This window comes from Falco cherrug, chromosome 20, assembly GCF_023634085.1.
Source record: "Falco cherrug isolate bFalChe1 chromosome 20, bFalChe1.pri, whole genome shotgun sequence".
Lineage (NCBI taxonomy): Eukaryota > Metazoa > Chordata > Aves > Falconiformes > Falconidae > Falco > Falco cherrug.
In genome coordinates, this window is record NC_073716.1 from 2,397,071 (window position 1) to 2,418,100 (window position 21,030).

General features: G+C 60.4%; 2 protein-coding genes across 3 annotated transcripts; one reads left to right on the forward strand and one right to left on the reverse strand.

Annotated features, from left to right (window-relative positions):
* The first annotated feature begins 48 nt into the window (after positions 1–48).
* FTSJ3 (FtsJ RNA 2'-O-methyltransferase 3) lies at positions 49–7,073 on the forward strand. Of its 2 annotated transcripts, none has more exons than XM_055697410.1 (22): positions 49–153; positions 687–813; positions 909–1,014; positions 1,215–1,261; positions 1,442–1,521; positions 1,717–1,816; positions 1,983–2,177; positions 2,257–2,372; positions 2,881–2,985; positions 3,164–3,264; positions 3,340–3,420; positions 3,510–3,668; positions 3,985–4,120; positions 4,228–4,433; positions 4,553–4,673; positions 4,770–4,863; positions 5,118–5,271; positions 5,370–5,446; positions 5,571–5,673; positions 5,818–6,001; positions 6,097–6,191; positions 6,474–7,073. In XM_055697410.1, exons 2-22 carry the CDS (start codon positions 747–749, stop codon positions 6,661–6,663), a joined length of 2,517 nt encoding a protein of 838 aa, XP_055553385.1. In that variant the 5' UTR covers positions 49–153; positions 687–746; the 3' UTR covers positions 6,664–7,073. The 2 variants fall into 2 exon arrangements, with proteins under 2 accessions (XP_055553385.1, XP_055553384.1); XM_055697409.1 differs by lacking the exon at positions 49–153 and adding an exon at positions 307–359.
* Positions 7,074–7,361: 288 nt separating this feature from the next.
* On the reverse strand, positions 7,362–20,293 carry LOC102059290 (alpha-2-macroglobulin-like protein 1). Its single transcript, XM_055697406.1, is given in 37 exon segments — positions 7,362–8,023; positions 8,483–8,524; positions 8,701–8,803; positions 8,907–8,975; positions 9,109–9,199; positions 9,295–9,419; positions 9,491–9,706; positions 9,806–10,020; positions 10,140–10,296; positions 10,464–10,538; positions 10,690–10,849; positions 10,983–11,064; positions 11,232–11,408; positions 11,581–11,655; positions 11,904–11,955; positions 12,145–12,266; positions 12,556–12,682; positions 12,759–12,984; positions 13,164–13,308; positions 13,552–13,648; positions 13,901–14,104; positions 14,282–14,431; positions 14,683–14,828; positions 14,911–14,968; positions 15,272–15,499; positions 15,666–15,830; positions 15,992–16,101; positions 16,810–16,924; positions 17,008–17,137; positions 17,226–17,310; positions 17,459–17,612; positions 17,736–17,756; positions 18,402–18,454; positions 18,758–18,920; positions 19,317–19,506; positions 19,947–20,040; positions 20,043–20,293. Coding segments are annotated over 37 exon segments (4,548 nt in total). The 5' UTR covers positions 20,137–20,293; the 3' UTR covers positions 7,362–7,991.
* Positions 20,294–21,030: the final 737 nt, after the last annotated feature.

Below are 21,030 nucleotides of genomic sequence, written 5' to 3' on the forward strand. Positions count from 1 at the left end.
CGTTAGCGCGCATGCGCAGTGGCGGCGCCGGCGGGCGGGAAACCCATGCGCAGTGATGGCTCGCTCCGGTCGCGGCCTTGCCGCCATCTTCATACGGTCAAAGGAGGATGTCTCCGTGTGGCGAAGTGCCGGAGGCACAAAGACAGGTCGCAGGTGTGCCTCCGAGGGGACGCGTTGTCGTTATTGCTACCGTTATCGTTATCGTTCCTCTTTTTCCCTCCCGCGCCCGCCCGCCCGCCTGGTCGCGGTGTCGGGGGCGCGTCACTCCCAAGATGGCGGCGGGAGCGGAAGCGGAAGTCGGGCGGCCCGCGCGGGGTGCGCCGGGACGGCGGCGAGGGCACGCGGCGGCGGCGGGGGAGGTGGGGAAGTGGTCGGGACCCGGCTTGGGAGGCTGTGGGGGCACACAGCGGGGCCGGGGTGCGCCGGGGGGGGGGGCACCAGGGTGCGGGTAGTCCTCGGGGGGGCACGGAGGCTGGGGTAGGCTTTGGGGGGACATGGGGGCTGGAGTAGGCTGGGCACCGGTGTGCATATAGGCCTCGGGGAGCCACGGGGGCGGGCGTAGGCCTCGGAGGAGATACGGGGGAGCACTGAGGCAACGCTAGTGTTCACCTGGGGCGGTCACAGGGGGACACCGGCCCATCCCTCTCCTCTGCCCTGGGCTTACCACATCTGTTTCTCTCTCCCAGGTCCGTGCTGGTGGCTGACAGCAGGTCCTGACCCTGCGGAGGGCCTCACCCGGCACCACCATGGGCAAGAAAAGCAAACTGGGCAAGAGCCGGAGGGACAAGTTCTACCACTTGGCCAAGGAGACGGGTGAGGGGCCTGCCCGCTCGCTGAGAGGCACGGGGACTGCAGCCTGGTAAACTATAACACCAGCAGTCCCTAACCCACGGCCCTTGCTCCCACAGGCTTTCGCTCTCGCTCCTCCTTCAAGCTTCTCCAGCTCAATAGGAAGTTCCAGTTCCTGCAGAAGGCCCGAGCACTGCTGGACCTGTGTGCAGCCCCCGGAGGGTGGTGAGTGGTGTCAGGGTCTCAGGTCACAGCCCAGCCCTGCAGGTACCCAGGGGCACTGTAACAAAGCACCTTGTGTGGTTTTTGTTGTTGTGTCTCTGTCTTTGATGCCAAAGCTGATCCTAAACCCTTGGCAGCGCAGTTCAAGGCTGGGGGCTCTCCTGGCATCCTGCTGTAGCTTTGCTCCTCTCTGTTCTTTTTAGGCTGCAGGTGGCTTCTAAATTCATGCCAGTTTCCAGCTTGATCATTGGTGAGTGATGAGGCCTGGCAGGAGTGGACTGGGGTTAGGGACCTCCACTGCGGGCCCAAAGAAAGGAGATCCTGGACTGGGGGTCCTGGTAGGAGTAGAGGGTGGGTGGGAAAGTCATATGGGATAGGCTGGAGCCCAGTTTTGAGGGACTGTGATGTTCATATCTCTTCCTTACACCAGGGGTGGACTTGGTGCCCATCAAGCCCATTCCCAACGTTGTGACGCTGCAGGAGGACATCACTACTGAGAAGTGTCGCCAGGTACAAACCTCCCCTCTCTGCCTTGAGTGTCACATCCCAATCATGGTCTCAGCAGATCCATCTGTGATGGGAGTGGGCGGGTGTTTGCTATGGGGTAGGATGGAGGCAGGGGGCTGAGCTGACGTGTACACAGGGTGCTGCCTGTTGGTTCTTGCAGAGGGGTTAGTGGGACAAATGCATGTCCCCATCCTTCAGGCCCTGCGTAAGGAGCTGCAGACATGGAAGGTGGATGTGGTGCTGAACGATGGAGCACCCAACGTAGGAGCCAGCTGGGTGCATGACGCCTACTCCCAAGGTGAGCCATGCCCGGGGCTGGTGTGTGGCCTGGCATGGTCTGGGGGGGTACGAGGGCATGTCTCATACCCCAGCAGGGCAGGGTGGCAGTGGTGTGTGCTGTGGGGCAGGGAGCTGGGCGGTGGGGACAGTTGACAACTGCTGACTGTTTTTCTCCCGTGCTCCAGCCAACCTGACCCTCATGGCCCTGCGTCTGGCCTGTGAATTCCTCTGCAAGGGCGGCTGGTTCATCACCAAGGTTTTTCGTTCCCGGGACTACCAACCACTCCTCTGGATCTTCCAGCAGTTCTTCCAAAAGGTCCAGGCCACCAAGCCCCAAGCCTCCCGCAACGAGTCCGCTGAGATCTTTGTGGTGTGCCAGGGTGAGCAGCCAGGGGGACCTGCAGCCACTGGAATGGGACTGGGAAATACCGGCTGATAACTCTGATTTCTCCATCCCAGGTTATCAGGCTCCAGACAAAATTGACAGCAAATTTTTTGATCCAAAATACGCTTTCAAGGATGTGGAGGTTCAGACTAAGTCTGTTAGTGAGCTGGTCAGCAAAAAGAAACCAAAGGTATGAACAAGGTCAAATACACAAATGGGACTGGAGCCAAGGAGATTGTAATAAGCAAAGTTGCTCAGGAAAATGGAAGATCTGGGGATGCAAAGTGGTGGAAGAGCCAGTTAGAAGGCAGTACAGTAATGGGGAAACAATGACACAAGTTTTGAGGCTCAGGGTGGATCAGCAAAAGCCTCCCTACAATGGTTTACCACTGGGCTTGCATCTCTGCGAGGTACTTTTAGGACATAGGACAGTAAAGGCCATGTCAGGTGGCTTCAGCTGGGCAGGGAGCTGACACAGACCTCTATTGCCATTTCTTGGAGTCCGAGGTGGTACTGGGAGATGCCATGGAGCTGGCAGGTTGGGGCTGGTAACTTGTCCATGTCCCTAAGTCATGTGGGCACATCTAGGTGGACGTTGCACCAGGATATAAGTTACATGACATCATTCATCCTTTAGGGATGGTTGAAGCTGGTCGTATGTGCTTTCCTATGGCTGATACAGCTCCTTTCTCCTGTAGGCAGAAGGCTACGCAGATGGCGACATGACCCTCTACCACCGCTTCACCCTGATGGACTTCCTCAAGGCTCCCAACCCCGTGGACTTCCTCTCCAAGGCCAACGAGGTGAATGCCTGAAGCGAGGGGGGGGGCTTGGTGCCCCTGAGGTGTCCCCAGGAGCACAGAGCAATGAAAAGAGGGAGCTGGGTGCCCCAGCAATGGCCCCGTTTCTGTTCTTGTGGAGGCGGGGCAGGACAGGAGCTGTGGCTCAGGCATAACAGCCCTTTCCCTCTGCTCTTTCCAGATCACGCTGGGGGACGGTGAGCTGGAGAACCACAGCTCTACCACAGAGGAGCTGCGTCAGTGCTGCAAGGACATCCGGGTGCTGGGACGCAAAGAGCTCAGGTACTGGGGGAAACTGGGACAGGGCGTTATGCTGGGCCCAGTGGGTGTCTCATAACGGTCTGCCTTCCTGCACAGAGCCCTGCTGAACTGGAGGACAAAATTGCGGCGTTTTTTGGCGAAAAAGCTGAAAGAGCAGGCAAAGGAGCTGGACATCAAGTAGGAACACCAGGGCTGCCCCAGAGCACCAATGTGGTGGGATGGGCCTGCCACCAGGAGAGACAGTCTGAGCTCCTTCCTTTTGGCAGCCTGAGTTCTGGCGAGGAGGAGGAAGGCAAAGAGGAGGAGAAGAAGGAGAAGAAGACATTGCCAAGAGCTACAGCTGATGAGGTGGTGAAAGAGGAAGAGGAGGAGGTGGAGCTGGCGTTGGCGGAGATGAAGGCCAAGGAGCTGGCAGAGTTAAAGAGGTAAAAAAAGTCTCATGTGAAGAGAGATGGGGAAGCAGCAGGGCACAGGGGGGCTCCAGCAATGTGGACAGAGGGTACTAGTGTCAGAAGCTGTCCCTGTGTTGGCAGTGGGTGTGGTTTGTGGGTCTGGGGTCCTCAGGGTCGCCTGCTCCTCCAAGCAGGTGAAGCATCTATTCCAAGCTGGCGTGGGCCTCCTTTGTCCCTGGATAGGGGACCGCTCACAGAGGGATGACAGGGTGGCAGAGGCTGGGCCACTGGGATGGGTCTGTGTGGGGAGGGAGGCAATGTAGCCTCATTCCTTTGCCTCCTTCTCTAGAAAGAAGAAGAAGATCCTGAAGGAACAGCGGAAGCAGCGTGAGCGTGTAGAGCTGAAGATGGACCTCCCTGGTGTCTCCATCGCTGATGATGGTGACACCAGCATGTTCTCTCTCCAGACTATCCACAGGACGCCGGTGCGTGGGACAGGGGGAGGCCAGGCTCCCAGAGTCGTCAGGACTGGGACAGTGGTGGCCACATGGCTGACAGATGTAGCTTGTGACTCGTCTTACTTGCCTTGCAGCTGCTGAATGAGGTGACCCGGGGGGATATGGCATCAGCAGATGCTCTCTTGGAGATAGGACCTGCGGACGATGACATTTATATCTCGGATCACGAAGGAGAGGATGATGTGTCCCTGGCCAGTGATCTGGACCCAGAGGAGCTGCTTGAGATAGAGGCCCGTCAGCGCCGGCTGGAGCAGGAAAGGCGAGAGCAAGGTGCAAAGAGGTGAGAGCTGGGAGAGGCCTTCCTGGGACAGAGCCTTCCCTTGGAGCAGCTCCAGAGCCCAGCAGTGGGTACACCCCGTCCTGGCTGGGGGGCACTGATCCTGCAGCTGTTTGTCACAGGGTGAAGTTTAAACAGAAGGAAGAGGAGGAGGAAGGTGCGGAAGAGGAGAATCCCCTGCTGGTGCCCCTGGAAGAGAAGTCAGTGCTGGAGGAACGGCAGACCAGCCTGTGGTTTGGGAAGGTGAGTCCCGCTGGGCCGAAGTGACAGGGTAGCCACAGCCCTAGCAGCTCCCCGGGTCTGCCCTGTGTCCCCTGACCCGCTGCTCCCCATCCCCAGGATGCGTTTGCCGGCATCGAGGATGATGCGGATGAAGATCTGGAGCTGGGGCAGTCGCAGATGCTGGCTGAGAGACAGCGTGAGTCTCGGAGAGGTTAGTGGGGGCTGCATCACTGCGGGGGGCACAGAGGGACAGCCCCAAGGCCCAGTCTTGAGCACGGGAACAAACCATGACGGGATTGCTGCTCTAAGCAGGACAGGAGATCGACAGAGGTTGTTTCCAGCCTGTAGCGTTACATAGTTAACGCGATGGCATTTGTGTGGTGTGGATGTGCTGGTTCTCCAGAGGGACGATCTGCAGTGGGGTCTGCGTCAACCGTTTCTCACCCGGTGATTCCTCTTCCCCAGACAAAGCAACAAGGGAAGGGCAGAAGAAGAAGACGACAGTACCACAGGAAGAAGTTCCAGCTGAGCCCCAGCCTGCTGCAGGTGCAGGACCTGATGTTGGTAAAGCGCAGGATGAGCAGAGCAGCGATGATGACAGCAGCAGCGATGAGGAGAGGTGAGGGCTGAGGTAGGGGTGGCCTGGCTGTTCTCCCCCAGCTCCGCAGTCCTGGAGAGCTGGGATGCGAGGACCCCAGCCCTAACCACTCTCCATAGGCCACTGACACCGGTGCAGAGGAAGCAGGGCCGTGTCGAGCCGTGTGGCTTCGAGGTGGTGCCCATTGAGAACCCAGGTGAGGCGGCGGTGCTGTCTGGACCCATGTGAGTCCCTCTTTAGGGACAGGAGGCAGGGACAGACTCTGCTTATGTGGGCTGGCAGGGCCGATTACAGGTAGATAATGTGTCTGTATGCTGCAGTGAAGAGAGCCCGTGTGCTGGACGCAGAGGGCCTGGCGCTCGGCTCTGTCATCGCCACCTCCAAAAAGGCCAGGAGGGACCTGATCGATGACTCCTTCAACAGGTACTTGCAACTGTGGGTGCTGGAGGCGGAGCAGTGTTCGGTCTCCCAACGGGAGACAGGTCATAGGGGTGGCAGATGTGTTGGTGTGGGGACTCCGTGTCCCGCTCACAACTCACCCAAGTGTCGTCCCCCCACCCACCCCAGGTATTCCTTCAATGAGGATGAGGGAGAGCTGCCAGAGTGGTTCACAGAGGAGGAGAAGCAGCACCGGCGCAAGCAGATACCCGTAGACCGGCAGACGGTTGAGGCGTATCGGCAGCGCTGGCGTGAAATCAATGCCCGCCCCATCAAGAAAGTGGCAGAGGCCAAGGCCCGCAAGAAGCGGCGGGTGAGTGGGGTGTGGACCTGAACAGGAGCTCTGTTCCCCCTCCCAGCTACTCCGTCCCTCTTCTCATCCCGCTTGTCCCTCACCCTTGTCCCCAGATGCTGAAGAAGATGGAGCGGATGAAGAAGAAAGCAGAGGCCGTGGTGAGCACGGTGGATATCTCAGAGCGGGAGAAGGTGGCCCAGCTGCGGCGGTGAGTGCTGAAGCTGAGATCCAGATCCTTCATGTTGTGCTGGGCGGGTTCACGATGCCTTGTCCCTGCAGCCGCAGCACAGGGACAGCTCCTGTGCGTAACCTGGCAGGGCTGGCGGAGGCTGGGCTGGATCTGGGTGTAGGCTGAGGGGTGGCAGAGCAGGCAGGGGAGCCCCAACTTGGTGGGGCCCAATATTGGCTTTTGGCTACATCCCAAAACCACGTGCTGGAGCTGGGCTGGGGCGCTGGAGTCTCTGTTTCACCTTTTGCCGTTCTCCCACAGCATCTACAAGAAGGCTGGGCTGGCCAAGGAGAAGCGGCAGGTCACCTACTTGGTGGCTAAGAAAGGTGTAGGACCCCGGGTGCGCCGTCCTCCTGGCGTCAAGGGCCAGTTCAAGGTCGTCGACAGCCGCCTGAAGAAGGACGTGAGGGCACAGAAGCGCAAAGAGCAGAAGAAAAAACGCCATAAGTGATGTGGGACCGCCTCCATCCTCAGCAAGGGACTTGGCTTGGGGCAGGGCTGGCTCCTGTCTTCCCGCTGCAGCCTCGGGAGCGGCCAGCTTGCCCAGCCACTCTTGCCCCATTGTGGGGACAGGGCTGTGACCTGACCACACGTTCCTGTTAGTCCGTGCCTTCATGTGACATTGCCTCCTGTCCTCCGGTGGGTCAAGGAGGGTTTATATCTGGCCACATCTCCAGGTCTCGCTGTTGCTGGCTCTGCTGGGAGACTCTGGGCCCTGTGGAGATGGCTCAAGCATCCACACCAGCCCTCGCTGTCTCCAGAGAGGTTGTGGCTCAGGGGTATGGCTCCCTGGGCCATATTTGTCACCGAGGGCACAGGACAACCGGTGCCAGCAGCATTAAACCCTGGTCTGAGGCTGCAGCAGGATGTGTCCTGCGTCTTGGCGAGGTGAGGGCCCTGCACTGTGAGCTGCCCCGTCCTTCATACACCAAGAGGGGACCGTCGGGTGGGTGAGTTCTGCCTCGGGGGAACCCACCTGGGTTTGTCTGGCAAAGAAGCTGAGCAGCGACTGACTCACCTGGCAGCCAGCCGGCCTGACCGACACAGTCCGCAGCAGCCCCCCATCCCAGCCCCCCGCCCCAGTCCCCCTCCCCCTCTGGGTACCATGAGTTTAGGAAAACAGAGACCCCAAGAGAAAAGATCCACTTCGAGCAAATGTATTTATTTAAACCCTGGGGAGGGGACGGTGGCTTCTCTCTGTCAACAAGCACCTGAATCTGTTTTGATGGTGTGTCCCCAGGTCCCCCTTGGTGACAGTGGCACCATTTTCATGCCAAGGAGGGGACCGGGGTGGCACCTTGAGTCCCAGAGAGAACAAGATGGGGTGAATGGCGGTGGAGATTTGCTGGGGAAGGGACAGTTGGTCTGGCAGGAGGGAGGAGGTCTTGGTCACACTCGGGCACGCTGAGGAGTGGAGAGGCCAGGCCTGGTGCCCCAGAGCTCCCTCGGGGCGCCCCGTAAAGCTGCCGCTGCTCAAGTGACGACAAAATATCAGCGGCAGGGACTTGCAGAGCAGCCAGTGGGGTCAGCCCCTCGGCCGTGGCTCCCTTGGGTCCTGCTGGGGTGGGGGCTGTGCTGCAGGGGGAAGTGGCTGAGTCTGGAGCGAGCCATGCTGTGCTGGGTGCGGCGGTGCTGTGAGCACCTCTGGGCCGTGTTCTGGCCCCGTGGAGGGTCAGGGTTGTGGCCAGGGTGGGAGCAGAGACTGTTGGCCGTCCTGGTCCTCGGTGGCTGAGGGAGGTGGAGTGAGCAGAGGGACCAGCTGCTAGGCTTCAGGCTGTGCTAGAAGTTTCCCTGCTCCTGACCGTCAGCCACTTCAAAATCAAATCCAGGCATGCCATGAGAAGAGCGCCCCTCTGCACCCCCAGCCCCTCTCGGCTGCCCCTGTCCCTCCAGCTGAGCTCCATCCCTCGGAGCATAGTGTCTCTTCCCCTGTGTGACCCCAAACCCATGGCTGGGAACCTCCATAAGGTGCTCAGGAGGAAGGCCAGGACTGCGGGGGAGCCTGAGCCCCCTCAAAGAGGCACAGCTCCTCTCTGAACCCCACAACCTGGGTGCTGGGTCCTCCCTGACCTCTAGCCCCTCAAGCTTCAGCCAGCAAGTCCAGATCAATCAACCCAGGGCTCTTGGCTGGGCTCCTCCATCCCCACTCCCTGCCCTCCTTCCCCTGGGTCCAGGGGCTCAGCACAGCCCAGGTTGGCCCTGAAGGGTCGGGGGGGGGGGGTCCCCATCGGGGTCCCAACGGTGGGTGACCCGTCTGCCTTGTCCCCTACCTGAGCTGCAGGGCGCACTGTAGGCAGCATCCGTGCGGTCACCTGCAACAGGAAGGATGGTGAGCAGCAGGCTCAGGCTGAGCCGTTCTGTTAACGAGCTTTGGCTCGTCAATGTGAACTGGAAGCTCAGCCGGACCCGCGCTGAGGCACTGCGGTTGGACGGGAAGGGCTGGCAGTGAGGCCGGGCACCGCGGGGCCACGTCCCCAGCAGGGCTCACCCGTCTCGTAGTAGTCATACAGCGTCACGGTGGCTGGCTGGAGGTTCTTCACCGGGAAGTCCTGTGTGGCGGCGAAGGCAAAGGTCTCCTCCTCCTTGGTCAGCTGCGGAGATGACCCAAGGGTGAGGTGCAGCCATCCGCCACGGGGAAGCACCCCCACGCCCCAGCACGTGGGGTCCTGCTCCTGTCCCTGCGCCCCATCTCACCTGGTCCAGGTAAATCGTCACCTGGTTGGGCTGCACCTCCACCTTCTTCACCAGGTTCTGCCTCTTCAGCTGGAGGAACACAGCTCAGGATGGGCAACAGCCACTCCGGTGGGTGCCCCAGCACCCTAAGGGGCAGGGACTGGGGTAGGGTGGGTGCCCCGCTGGGGCAGAGGGGGTCCTGGGGGCAACGGGAGCTTCTCACCTCCACCACAGAGCTCTTGTCCGGGATGTAGCCAGACGGCAGCTTGGCCTCAATGACAACCATGTTGGTGGCAGGACGCTCCCCAGCGTACCTGCAAGGGCAGAACCCCGGGGTGGGTTGGGGTCTGCCCTTGCTCCTTGGTGGCCCCCGGCCCCCCCAGACGTGGGGGGCAGCTGCAGCCCCTACCGTGCCCGGAGGAGGAGGTGGAAGCGGGCCCTGGCGTCCCCCGTGCACTGCCCAGGCTCCGTCTCCACGTGGAGGTCAAACGTGCCGGTGCTCGGAGGGGGTGGCACGTTATAGCGCAGGGTCACCTGGGGTGACGAGAGAGTTCGAGCCACCCAGCGGGCACTGCAGGGGGCCAGGGACCCCAGGCTGTACCAACCTGTACCAGGGCACAGCCCTGCCCGCGGGCTCGCACCCCGTACGTCCCCGGCAGCTCGTGCAGAGCCGCCCGCTGCAGCACCAGCCGGTTGTTGTTGTGCAGGACAAAGTCCTGTGTGGTGCCCGTGGGGGATGTCACCGTCACCATGAAGTCCCCGTTGTTGCCATATGTCAGGGCAGCATACTTGGCCAGGGCTTGCAGGGCCACCACGGTGTCCTGGGCATGGAGAAAGCACCGAGCCAGGGTCACCCCTCGCTGCCGATCCAGGGAGAGGGGGATGCTTTGGAGCAGCTCCGTGGACCCTGGTGTTGGTACCTGCGTGGAGGTGAAGCCCCCGTGGGGGTTTTGCTGCTTGCTGAGCCAGCGGACAATTTGGGAAGCAGTCCCCAGGTCGGCAGAGGACACTTGGGGCTGGGAGAGGTAGGCCAGCAGGACGTAGGCAGTCATCTCCACTTCTGCCGGAGCGGCGGCAGCCCAGGAGTCAGAGGGAGTCAGAGCCTTCCCCTTTCTCTGCCAGTGGAGCTGCCCCTCTGGGAGAGAAGGGGGTGGGAGCTCAGCCCCCTGCTCCTGGGGTTCCCGGGGTGGGCTGGGGTGGCCCAGGCAGAGGATGGCACTGCCCGGAGGTACCACCGCCTGCACCGGGTGGTACCTGTGCTGGTGCTGTGCTGGGCCAGGCTCCGCAGCTGGGCTTGCTGCTGCTCCCAGCGCCCTGCCAGCCCAAAGACGTAGGCGAGCAGTGCCTGCGTGTAGGGGTTGTCCGTGGCCGAAGCCTCCAGGCACTGCAGGGCTGAGCTTACCTTTGGGTCCTGGCAGGGAACAGAGTCAGGAGCCAGCCCACGGGCACAGGAATCACTCAGAGACCCCAGTGAGACTAGTTGCGCCCAGGTCAGGCTAGAAGGTGGCCTGGAACAGCCGGACTCCCTGCCCCACCATCCATCCCCAGCCACTCCAGGGAAGATGGGGTCATCCTCACCGTTGGGGACAGCCCCAGCTCCAGCATCGCAGCAGTGACATAAGCTGACAATGAGAGTTCATCCGAGACGCCACCCTGCAAAGGGGACAGCAGGACACGGGTCTGGCCAAGGTGTGCCACTGGCACGGGGACCCCTCCTCTGCCTAGACCACGTGCTGGTGACATGCTGGGGTCAGCCCAGCTCTGGCCGTGTGTCCCCATCTCCCACCCCAGCCCACCCACCCACCTGCAGGGCGTTGTTGAAGAGCTTTCCCACGCTGCGGAAGCAACCTGTCTGCTGCTGCTGCTGCTTCTGCAGCCAGCGCAGCGCATCCGTGATGTGCCGCTCCTCGATGGCCACGTAGGCTCTGGCTTGCCCGAAGGACTTGAGGACAAACGCCGTCAGCCTACGAGCCAGAGACATCAGAGGGATGGGAGACCCAGGCTGGGGTGTGCTCGGTGGCAGGGGGAGCCCTGAGGTGGCCGGTCCCTGGAGGGACGCTGCTGCAGAGCCTGCCCGAGCCCCCTGGGGTCCCTCACCACGTATTGCCCGTGGAATCGCTCTTCCCGAAGGCGCTGTAAGAGCCGTCGTCGTGTTTGTAGAGCAGCTCTCGCTGGTACCCTGTGGGGAGGAGATAGGGATGAGTCTTTACAGCCCCAGGGGACCTCGAGACAGCCCAGACCCCCCACCCCGGGGTGCAGGTGGAAAACGGGGAGAGGCACTGTCGGGTGGTGGGGTCCCTCCGCGGCGAGGCAGGGTGGGATGGGGAGGGGCCCAGGGGTGCTCACCGCTCTGCAGGAAGCCCTGTGCCTTGGCGCGGATCTCGGGGAGCAGCTGCCCGCTCTTCTCCAGGTACTGCTGGATGTAGATGTTGGGGGCGAAGCGAACCATGTTCTGCTCCCCGCAGCCGTAGGGCATGGCCAGGAGGCGGTCCAGGTTCTGCAGAGCGTTGCCCATGATGTCACCTGTCCCAGGGGGACATGGGGAGCACCATCATCAGCTGCGCCCCCCCTACTACCTACCCTGTATCCCCTTCCATCTCAGCTCCAGGTGGTCTCACCTCCCGCTGAGCTTGGGTCCTGGAGCTCTGCACCCTCCCCGGCCCAGGTAGTCCCTGGGCCCCCACCGGTCCCTTACCCATCACGGTGACGTGGGCTCGCTGGGAGCCCTCTAAGATGTTTTCAGGAACCTCCAGGGAGATTTCTTCAGTGACTGTGGGGATGGAGGGTGATGACAGTGGAGATGCCCAGCTCCTCCTGGTGTGGCCCCACAGCACCCTTGCCCACCCCCTTCCTGCTCCAACCTTCCTTGGGCTCAAGGCTGAGTTGCAGCATCTCAGCCAGAAGCCCCCAAGGACGCTGGTCCTTGGCTTCTCTGGCTTGGTGGCCCTCACGGCCAGTGGCCAAGCATCCCTGCACCATGTCCCCACAGCACTGCCGGCCACCCCCAGCTGGTCCTACCTTCCTGGCAGAGCAGGGAGCTGTGTGCCTTCTCCACCAGGATTCCTCCAGGCTGTGAGGAAGCAGCATCAGAGTTGGTCAGAAGGGACCAGGTCTGTGTCCCTGTTCCCCAGGGTCATGCCTGCAGCCTGGGCTTGGGGCTGGGTGCTGTTCCACTCCTGGTCCTCCCACTGCAGCCCAAGGGCTGCTCGGACCCTGTCCTCAAACCTGTCCCACTTTCCTCCTCCGTAACCCATCTGACCTGCACCAGCAAGGGCTTTATCACGGTGTCCATGCGCCCCTGGGCTGGCACCACGGGCACCTCGCTGCCACAGAGCTCCTTGGAGCTGAGTGCCTCGGTGCTGATGGTGATGTTCACGTCCCCTGTAGATGCAAACGGGACAGTTAGTCCCCACGGAGTCCCCAGCTCACACCACAGCCCCATGGGCTTGCATCAACCCTGGGGCTTTGTGTGGGGCTGGCTGGATCAGGACGGGGGTCACCAGGTTGAGGAGCAGTGCTGGGAGGCAATGGGGAGGGTAAAAGTGGAGTGGAGGAGAGCTTCCCAGGTGACACTGCATTTGCTCCCATCCTCTCTGCCCACCCCCTCCTCCAGGAGGGTCCCCAAGCAGCAGAGCAAGGGGGTCCCCTTCATGACCCTGGTGCTCCATACCCAGGCTGGTGGCTCGCACGCCCCATCGGAAGGTCCTCGCCTCATCTGCGCAGATACAACCACTGTACACCTCGTCCGTGACTGCTGACACCTCCAGCTCTGCCGACTCTGCCAGTGTCACCTGAACCTGCCAGACCATGGCCACGGCTTCATCAGCCCCCGCCAGACCCCAGACCCAGGACCCCCTCCCCGGCCCCGCTCACCCGCAGGCACTGCCGCAGGTAGTTGAAGACGGTGGCCACGAGGGTGAAGGCTTCATGGCGGACCACAGCGTAGGGCAGCGCCAGCTCCACGAAGAAGGGCTTGAAAACCGTGAGGGTGGTGGCAGGGGCCAGCCCCAAGCCCAGCGGGGATGTGCAGAACATCCCAGCTTCCCACTGGGTGATGGCATCGGGCACTGTCACAGTCACCTCTGCAGAGCCCACCTCCCTACGGGATGGAGAACATCAAGAGGCCACCCCACCACGTTCACCCACAGGTCATGTCATCCCCAGCTAGGCTGGTTCACTGCCTTTGGGAGAAGGAGCCATCCTGAGGTCCCCAACCTCCCTCCATGCAGAAAGGGAGGTGGGGAGAGGACCAGGTCCATGAGGATCATCCTCACTCACCCCACAGGGACCAGGTCCCACAGCCACGTCTCTGGGAAATATGTCCGGGGTGCTGGTGGCTCTTCCTGGACAGAGTTGACTGGGGTAGAAATGTGCATTACTTCTGGGGTAGTCCGAAAAGAGGTGACACGGATATCTAAGTCACCTGGAAAAGGCAGAGCAGAAATTAGGTCCACAGCCATCAGCATCTCAGCTGGACTTTGCCTCCAGGCAGCACAAAGTTGGCCAAAATCCTTTCCAATCCTCTCCAGTCCCTTCGATGCCGAGTGTATTTTCAGGAGGGCTCTAAATCCCCCCAAGGACATGGGAGCCAGGACTGGGCACCAGTTCTTTGCTCTTTCCTCCCCAAAGGGCTCAGTGGAGCGAGCAACCTGAGGGCTGTGCTGACCTAGGGGACCGTGGGAACCTGCCCTCCCAGGCAAGCCGAGCCTCTCTTTGCACGCACGGCTGGTGTTGGCATTGGTGAAAAGTTTCAGTGCCGCGTTCTGTGAAAAAGAAAAGAGGTTGTCCACCTCTGAAACCCAGCAGGAGGAACATCCCCATCCCAGCAGTAAATGGCCACAGGGATGCAGAAGACGACAAGTGGAGGTAGACTGAGATCCATGGGAAAGGGAAAGAACTTTGCCACAAGTGTGGCTTTCCCAGGATGTTGCTGTGCTTTCCCAGCACCCTGAGTGAACCACTACCGGCTTCTGGATGAAGAAGAACCATGTGGCATGGGTGGGCAGGGCCTTTACCTGAAATAACTTGTAGGTGTCCATCTGGGAATGCCTCCAAAACCCGAAAGGCCCCCTTCGAGGGGGAAAGAAGTCTCGCTGCCTTGGTACCCATGGGGGGATGGGAATGGCATAGTCAGGGAAATAGCCCCAGGAAAATGCTGAACAGGATGGTGGGTCCTGAATGCTTCCAGGGTAGTTGAATTCAGGGAGTACTTGGTAGACCTGGGAATAGATACGTGTGCTAGGAACAACACCAGCCAGGCACCTACCCCCTGCCCAGGAGCCACCAAGACACTGAGTCCCCGCCGGGGGGTCCAAGCCAACGTCATCTCTTCCCCCCACCATCCCAGGCTGGTCCCTGGGGCTGAAGCAGGGGCCCTGGGCAGTGCCACCACTCACTGCCTTCGCGTTGAGCTCAGCCTCGGGCTTCAAGAGCAGCACGCTGCGGTCCACGGCACGGATGGCACACAGGGACCCTGGGGCAGCCTCCAGCTCCAGCCTCAGCACCGAGCTGGGCAGAGCCCGGTCCTCCGAAAAAGCCATCTTCACCTGGGGAGGGACAGAGGCATCAGGGGGCAAGGGCAGAAGGGGAGCCACCTCTCACGGAGGAGCAGGACCAAGCCACGGACATGGAGGTCCCTTCTAGACAAGGGTAAAATCAGGCGGGTGGGTTTGTGGATCAGGGCATGGGTGAAAGAGACTGTGATACTGCAGCACGTCTGGAGCAGGATGGAGCTCAGGGCATGCAGCTATGGACAAGCCATGGAGCGATTCCCCCAGCTCCAGCAGCCTCCGCTCACCTTGTTGGGGAAGCACTTGGCCACGCTGAGCTCGGTGCTGTCAGCCACCATCTCCCCGTTGGGCAGCACCACGTAGCCCAGCACCTTGGCCGTGGGTGCCAGCTCGGGGCCGATGGGCAGCTCCAGGGAGAAGGAGCCTCTCAGCCCTGCGCCGTGGGAAGGGAGGTGACATGAGGAGCAGGCAGGGAGAGCAAAGCCTGCACAGCCCATCCGCGCCTCAGGACCTACCAGCCTCTGCAGGCAGCTCTTTCCTGAGGACAGTGGCAATGGTCCCCTTGGCCAGGACCTGCAGAGGAGGAGATGGGAACAATGAAACCGATGCTGAGCGGGGAACCACAATGCCCTGACTGAGGACGGACTGAAGGGTGACAGTGTTAGGATAGATTTTGACCTTGGCCAGCCTCCAGCCCCCCCAGTATCTCCCACTGGCATGCAGGTCCAACAGTGCCAGCAGGCACCTCAAGCGTTGGTCCCACACTCTAACCAGGACAGCTTATCATCTTGTCCTCAGAGATGTGTGTGTAGATGTGGACCTTCACGTCCACCCACCCTAACGCCTGCTGCCCTCCCTCCCCAGGCCAGGGCTCACCAGGAAGATCACATCCAGGCTCTCCAGCTGAGTCCCCAAGGCTTCCTTGCTGAAGATGTAGTCCACCCCAAGCTGCTGGGGCTGGCCACAGGGCAGCTCGCCCGCCAGCCGGTGGATCTGCAGGAAGCTCCTGCTCACCGAAAAGAAGGGGCTGAGGTACATGTCAGCATTTTGGTAGGTGAGTGTCGGGTCATTGTTTGGGGTGTGAGCTGTCTCGTTGACCTGACCCTGAGCAATGGAAGTGGAAATCAGGATGGTGAAACCATCCAGCAGCCCGTGAGGTGCTGGTCCTGGTGCCAGGCATCGCTGGTGCAGGCTTGGAGCGGTGCCCAGCCCTGTACTACTGGAGAAAGCAGCATGGGGACCCTCGAGGGGCGGGAGATGGGTCACTTACATGCAGGGAGACTGTGCCACTCCAACCAGCGGTGTCCAGCTCGAAGGAGGCTCTCCCCGATGCGTCTGTCAGGAAGGTCTGTCTTGTCTGTTTTCCTTGCTGGCTAACGATGAGCAAGAGCTGCTTCTGCGGCAGCGCGGCACTGTCAGCTCCCTTCAGCAGCATCTGCACCACCAGGGGAGGGGAGATGCTCCAGGCTGGGCTGCAGCCGTGGGGCAGAGGGCAGGGGTGGGCGAGCAGGGCTGGGTGTCAGCAGGAGCAGGACTGGGTGCAGCAGGGGAGCCCTGCGGTGTGGGGGGATTCCCCCCCCCCCCCCCCCCCATTACCGTCCCGGTGTAGGGGATGCCCAGCTTGTAGAAATCATCAGTGTTTTCAAATGTGACAGTGAAGATTTCAGGTGAAATCTTGAAGCTCTTGGAGTTTTTCAGCTCCAGCCCTGTGGAGAGGGAGTGGGGAGCTGAGGGTGTTGTGGGGACACAAGGCACAGGTCAGCTGCTGCCAGCTCCCCTGTTGGGGTGCAGAAGAGGTCCCGAGACATTTTAGGCTTTCCCTCTGCATCCAGCACATTTTGCACCTCTCAGAAGAAGAGCAAAACCTTTGCGTCATGTTTTAGACCTAAAACCAGGGTGCAGGTGGCTGCAGAGCCTTCAGAAAAGGCTCTTCACCAAAGCACCATGGTGCAGGGTCACCTCAGTGCCAGTGGGCCCAGGAACATCCCTTGGTCTTCTCTTTTTTCTGAAGCCAAGCTGCCAGCAGTCATTTCTAGTGTGACCGAGGTGGTGGGTGAGGGGTTAGCTCGAAGAAGGAAGCCACGCTGCCAGCCTGGTTGAACCCACTGTTCTGCATTGCAAGGACTCAGCTTGCTGCTGGCTGTGGTGTTGCTGGATCTTGGAAAGGCATTTTTACCTCCTGACCGTGTCTCTGGTCAGAATTAGGAGTATTGCCCAGCTGACCTGGCTCACAGCCTCTCCTGGACCTGGTCCTTGCACGTGTGCACCCCTAAATCACAGCGTTGCGTTTGGGCTTCCCTGGAGAAGACCAGTACCCCCATGCCACGAGCATTTGGGTGCATGCAGGGATGGACGCAAAACCACGCACCAGCAGCAGTGCCCATTCCTGAGCAGGAGAACACCACCGTCCCTACCTGTCCCATCCTCCACCAGCGATGCCTGGACTTGACATTGCTTCTCATACATGGAGCTGGTCGGGTTGAAGGCAGTCAACAAAATCTCTGTGGAAAAGCAACCGTTCTTCTCCGTCTGGAGAGAGAGAGGCAACGCCATCAGCCACAGTGCTGGGAAGGGGCTGTCCTGGTGGCACCCACATTCTTGGCTGTGCTCACCTGCCCGCTAACCTCGATGCAGTTCTCTTTCTGGGGGGCACCGTTATGTCTATACAGGAACGTGATGGGCCTGAGGGGCTGGCACAAGGTGGCCTGGACCTTGCCCTGAACGGGCTTCCCGTAGGTGTAGCTGTTGGGTGGAGGGTGGTGAGGATATGCCTGATGGACTGCGTCGTGTCAGATCCCCCCACCCCTTCCCTCCTCCCGGCACAGCTCACCGCCCACAAATCTCTATCTGGAACTTCTCGTCCTTCACCAGCACCACGGCAGGGACATCAATGGTCACCTCAAATTTGGGCAGCACTGATGGAGAAGCAAAAGGAGAGAGGGTTGTTGCTCACAGGACGAGGACAGCGGTGCCTGGGTGGCCAGGGGGACCAAGACATGGTGCCCACAAGGACGTGCCAAGGTGGGCCTCCCACCCTCTGTGCACCTCCCAGTCCCCGTGTACCATATTCCTCCACGCTGAAGGTGTGGGTCTTCCCCTCCGCCTCAATGGTGTAGGTGCCCAGGGCTGGCTCCGTATCCAGTGGGAGGGACAGCTCCACGATGCCCTGACGCGGGGTCACCTTCTGCCACTGCGCAATGCGGTTCCCACTGGGATCCTGCGCATAGGGACACGCGGTATCGGCACCCCGCAACAGCCCGGGGCAGCATTATGCCTCCTAGCCATGCCGCCTTCCCAAGCCCACACCACCCAGGAGCCTCCCTCCACCTCCCAAACTGACCTTCAGGAACACGAGGGGCAGCTGCAAGGCAAAAAGAAGATGGTTAGAGGAGAAATTCAAAGCCTTCCTGGGGTCTCACCAGGGTAGGGACATCCATGGAGCCATGGATGGAGTAGAGGGAGAGTTATTTGTGGGATGCTGAGAGCTTCCAGCCCTTCAGTTTGCTTTGGGATTGATTTTGAGCCTGTGGGCAGCTCTAGCTGGGATGATGGGAGAGGTGGCATCTCCTAGTGCCTTCGCAAGAAGCCAGCAACCGTTTCATCTGGGAACCTCCCGCACTTCCAGAGACTCAGACGATTGTTCATGGTGCCGGAGACTGAACTCGCCTGTGATCCTGGTACCCGCTGACTTGATGGCTACCAATAGCCTTTCCCCACTTCCCACTCACCATTGCCACATCCCTAACCGAAACTTTAAGTGGGTATGTTCCCATGTCAAACGTGTGATTCTGCTTTCTCTTTCCTTAGCCTGCTGAAGCCTGCGTGAACAACACAGGGCATCCCTGCCCCTGGGGAGCGCAGCCACGCAGGCAGAGCTGGCTGGGGCAGGATTCCCAAGGGGAAAGGCACCGGCTGACTCCCACACCTCTCTCATGGCTTGCCGAGACTGTGGGAGGGCAGTGCGAGGAGCCCTGTCACCTCCCCCCTTCCCCAGCCCTGCTCTCACCTTCTCACTGCTGGGAGTGAAGTCTTTATCCAAAGAGACGATACGAAACTTCACTGGAAAGAGCAAACAGGGATGCAGGAGTGAGTGCATCCGCAGGGAGGGGGGTTCCCCATGGGGAAGGAGGATGGAAATCCACCCTGCGCCCTGCAGTGGGGCACTGACCCCTAAGCAGCACAGCCTCCAGCACTGCCAGCATGTCCTGGCATTGCCCTGGGCCAGTGCTGGGGGTCTCCGTGCATCCCAGGATGAGCCCTGCTATTTCCATGCAGCGCAGGAGCAAGGCTGAGCCTCCTGCATCCCTCTCCCACTACGTCCTTCAGCCCAGAGCAGAGTGGTCCACCTGGCCCCTCCCTCACCTTGCTGTCCAGGCTTGTAGACAGCCTTGTCTGTCTGTATGAAGATCCCAGGCTTCAGGGCTCTCAGCATCACCTTCTTCTTCTTGGAGACATCCAGGGAATCTCCTTGGATTGAGATGTGCAGGTCTACAATTTCCTCCTTCCCTTTGGTAGGGGCTGGAACCTGCCAGGGGGAACACCAGGGTGAGGACAAGGGATATGCCATGGCCAGGATGCTCTGCTCACTCTGAGTACCCCAGAGCACTCCACACCCACAAGGACACCTTCCCCAAGCTAGGATCTGGGAAGAAATGCCCCTCCAACACCCTGCCCTAGTCTGCAGGTCTGCTAACTGGGGGATTATTTTAGCTACTGAATGTCTGGGCTGAGCCTAGAGTCGTTTTGCCTGTGTAGGGGATGAGATCCTACCAACAGATGGGGAAGTCACCCCTGCCTCCAGCCCTGCATGGGACCACAGCCCTGTGCTCATGGGAGCTGGTGGAACCTGCGCTGCATGGAGACAACAGGGTGTCCAGAGCATCCCCCTCCATGCTTACGGCTGTGCGTGGGTGACACTCACGGGGAAGGTAAGGTTCAGGTACAGATGAGGCTCCTGGACCTTCCTCTCCAGCAGAGTGATGTTATGGGTCCTGTCTTCTCTCTGCAGCTGGACAGTCACCTGGACAGGCTCGGAAAGGCCACTGAGATGGACCCACAGCATCGCTGTGTGTGGGTGGTACATCACAGCTGGGGATGTGACCACGTAACTCCTGGCAAGGCGAAGTGCTGACATGAGAGGTGTGGCAACGAGGCACATCCCGGTGCAGACCTCGTGGAGGTCTTGAAGAGCTCCCAGGTGCACAGAAACTGGTTCTGGGGTACAGGGCCACCTCCCCCAGCCTCCCCACTCTGCTTCTGGGCTCCCCTTGGCTTCTCAGCTCAGCAAAGCAGAAGCCCTGCGCACACATCTGCTGCAACTGAGGTTGCACCTGCAACAAACCATCCCAGAGCCACCGGCCCCAGCAGCAGCCCCAGGTGCCATGTCCTCAACGCTCACGGGCAGGGGCAGCCCACCAGCCCGAGCGTTTCCACCCTGGCCAACAATCCCACGCAGGGGAAGGATTAGCTCCCGCTACGTATGACCAAGGAGCCAAGACTAAGCGCCCTCCCCGCAGGCACGGACAGACAGACGGACATGGAGAGGGCTTACGGCGCTGCAGACGCCCCAGCTGTGAGGTGCAGGAGAAGGAGCAGCAGGACAGGCAGGGCGGCTGGGGACCTCATGTCTCCAGTGCAAGCAGGCATCGGAGACAGCCACAGCCTCCTTCTCCAGGTGTTGGATTGCCGTAGACCTGCGTCAGCTCTGCTGCAGGAACTGAAACGAGATCTTTGCTTTCCATGCAGTGAGCAAACAAGGGCTGGCAGAGGGATCCGGCGTGGAGCGGCAGATATAGCCAAGGCAATGTTTACCATCTGCCCACAGCTTCCTGGGTTCAAGGCTCTGACAGATTTTTGCAATTTGAGGAAAGGTTCCCGAAGAGGTTCAAAACCAGGGGGCAGGACCCACCTCCACACTGGTTTTCTGGGAAATGAGGGCAGGAGTGGGAATGAGTTCCCCAAATGAAAGCAGGCAGCACATCGTGAGAACAGTCTGTGAGCTGGTGGCGATTTCGCGGAAGGGCTCGTTTCCAGGTATTGCAGATAGAGCCGAGCAGTAGCCATTTGGGCTGGCCACAGGTCTCGGGCTTTTTTTGCCCAGTTTCCTCCAATTTCAGCAAATTTTGGGGCACAGGAGCAGGACGGTGTTGGGCTGCCATGCCAGCTCCCCTAGCTCTCATTCCTCTGGGTGCCTGGGAACTGAACACTGGCCGGGGCAGGGGCTGAGCCACCTCTTTCTGTCCTGGTGGGAGTTTCAAAACTTAATTCCTTTCAATACCTAAAGGGGCCTTATAAGAAAGATGCGGACAGATTTTTTAGTAGGGCCTGCTGTGATAGGACATGGGGGTAAGGGTTTTGAACTGAAAGAGGGGAGGTGCAGATTAGCTATTAGGAAGAAATTCCTCACTGCGAGGGTGCTGAGGCACTGGCACAGGCTGCCCAGAGGAGCTGTGGACGCCCCATCCCTGGAAGTGTCCCAGGCCAGGTTGGACAGGGCTTGGAACAACCTGGGCTAGTGGAAGGTGTCCCAGCCCATGGCAGGGGGTTGGACTGGATGATCTTTAAGGTCCCTTCCAACCCAAACCGTTCTGTGAATTTAGGAAAGTTGAGGCAGCTCCACAGCAGCCACAGGCAGT

Coding starts and splice junctions, on each gene's coding strand:
- FTSJ3 (XM_055697410.1), top strand. CDS start 747: ATGGGCAAGAAAAGCAAACTGGGCAAGAGCCGGAGGGACAAGTTCTAC. Junction 1,817..1,982: donor GCATGACGCCTACTCCCAAG/GTGAGCCATGCC, acceptor CCCGTGCTCCAG/CCAACCTGACCCTCATGGCC. Junction 6,192..6,473: donor AAGGTGGCCCAGCTGCGGCG/GTGAGTGCTGAA, acceptor GTTCTCCCACAG/CATCTACAAGAAGGCTGGGC.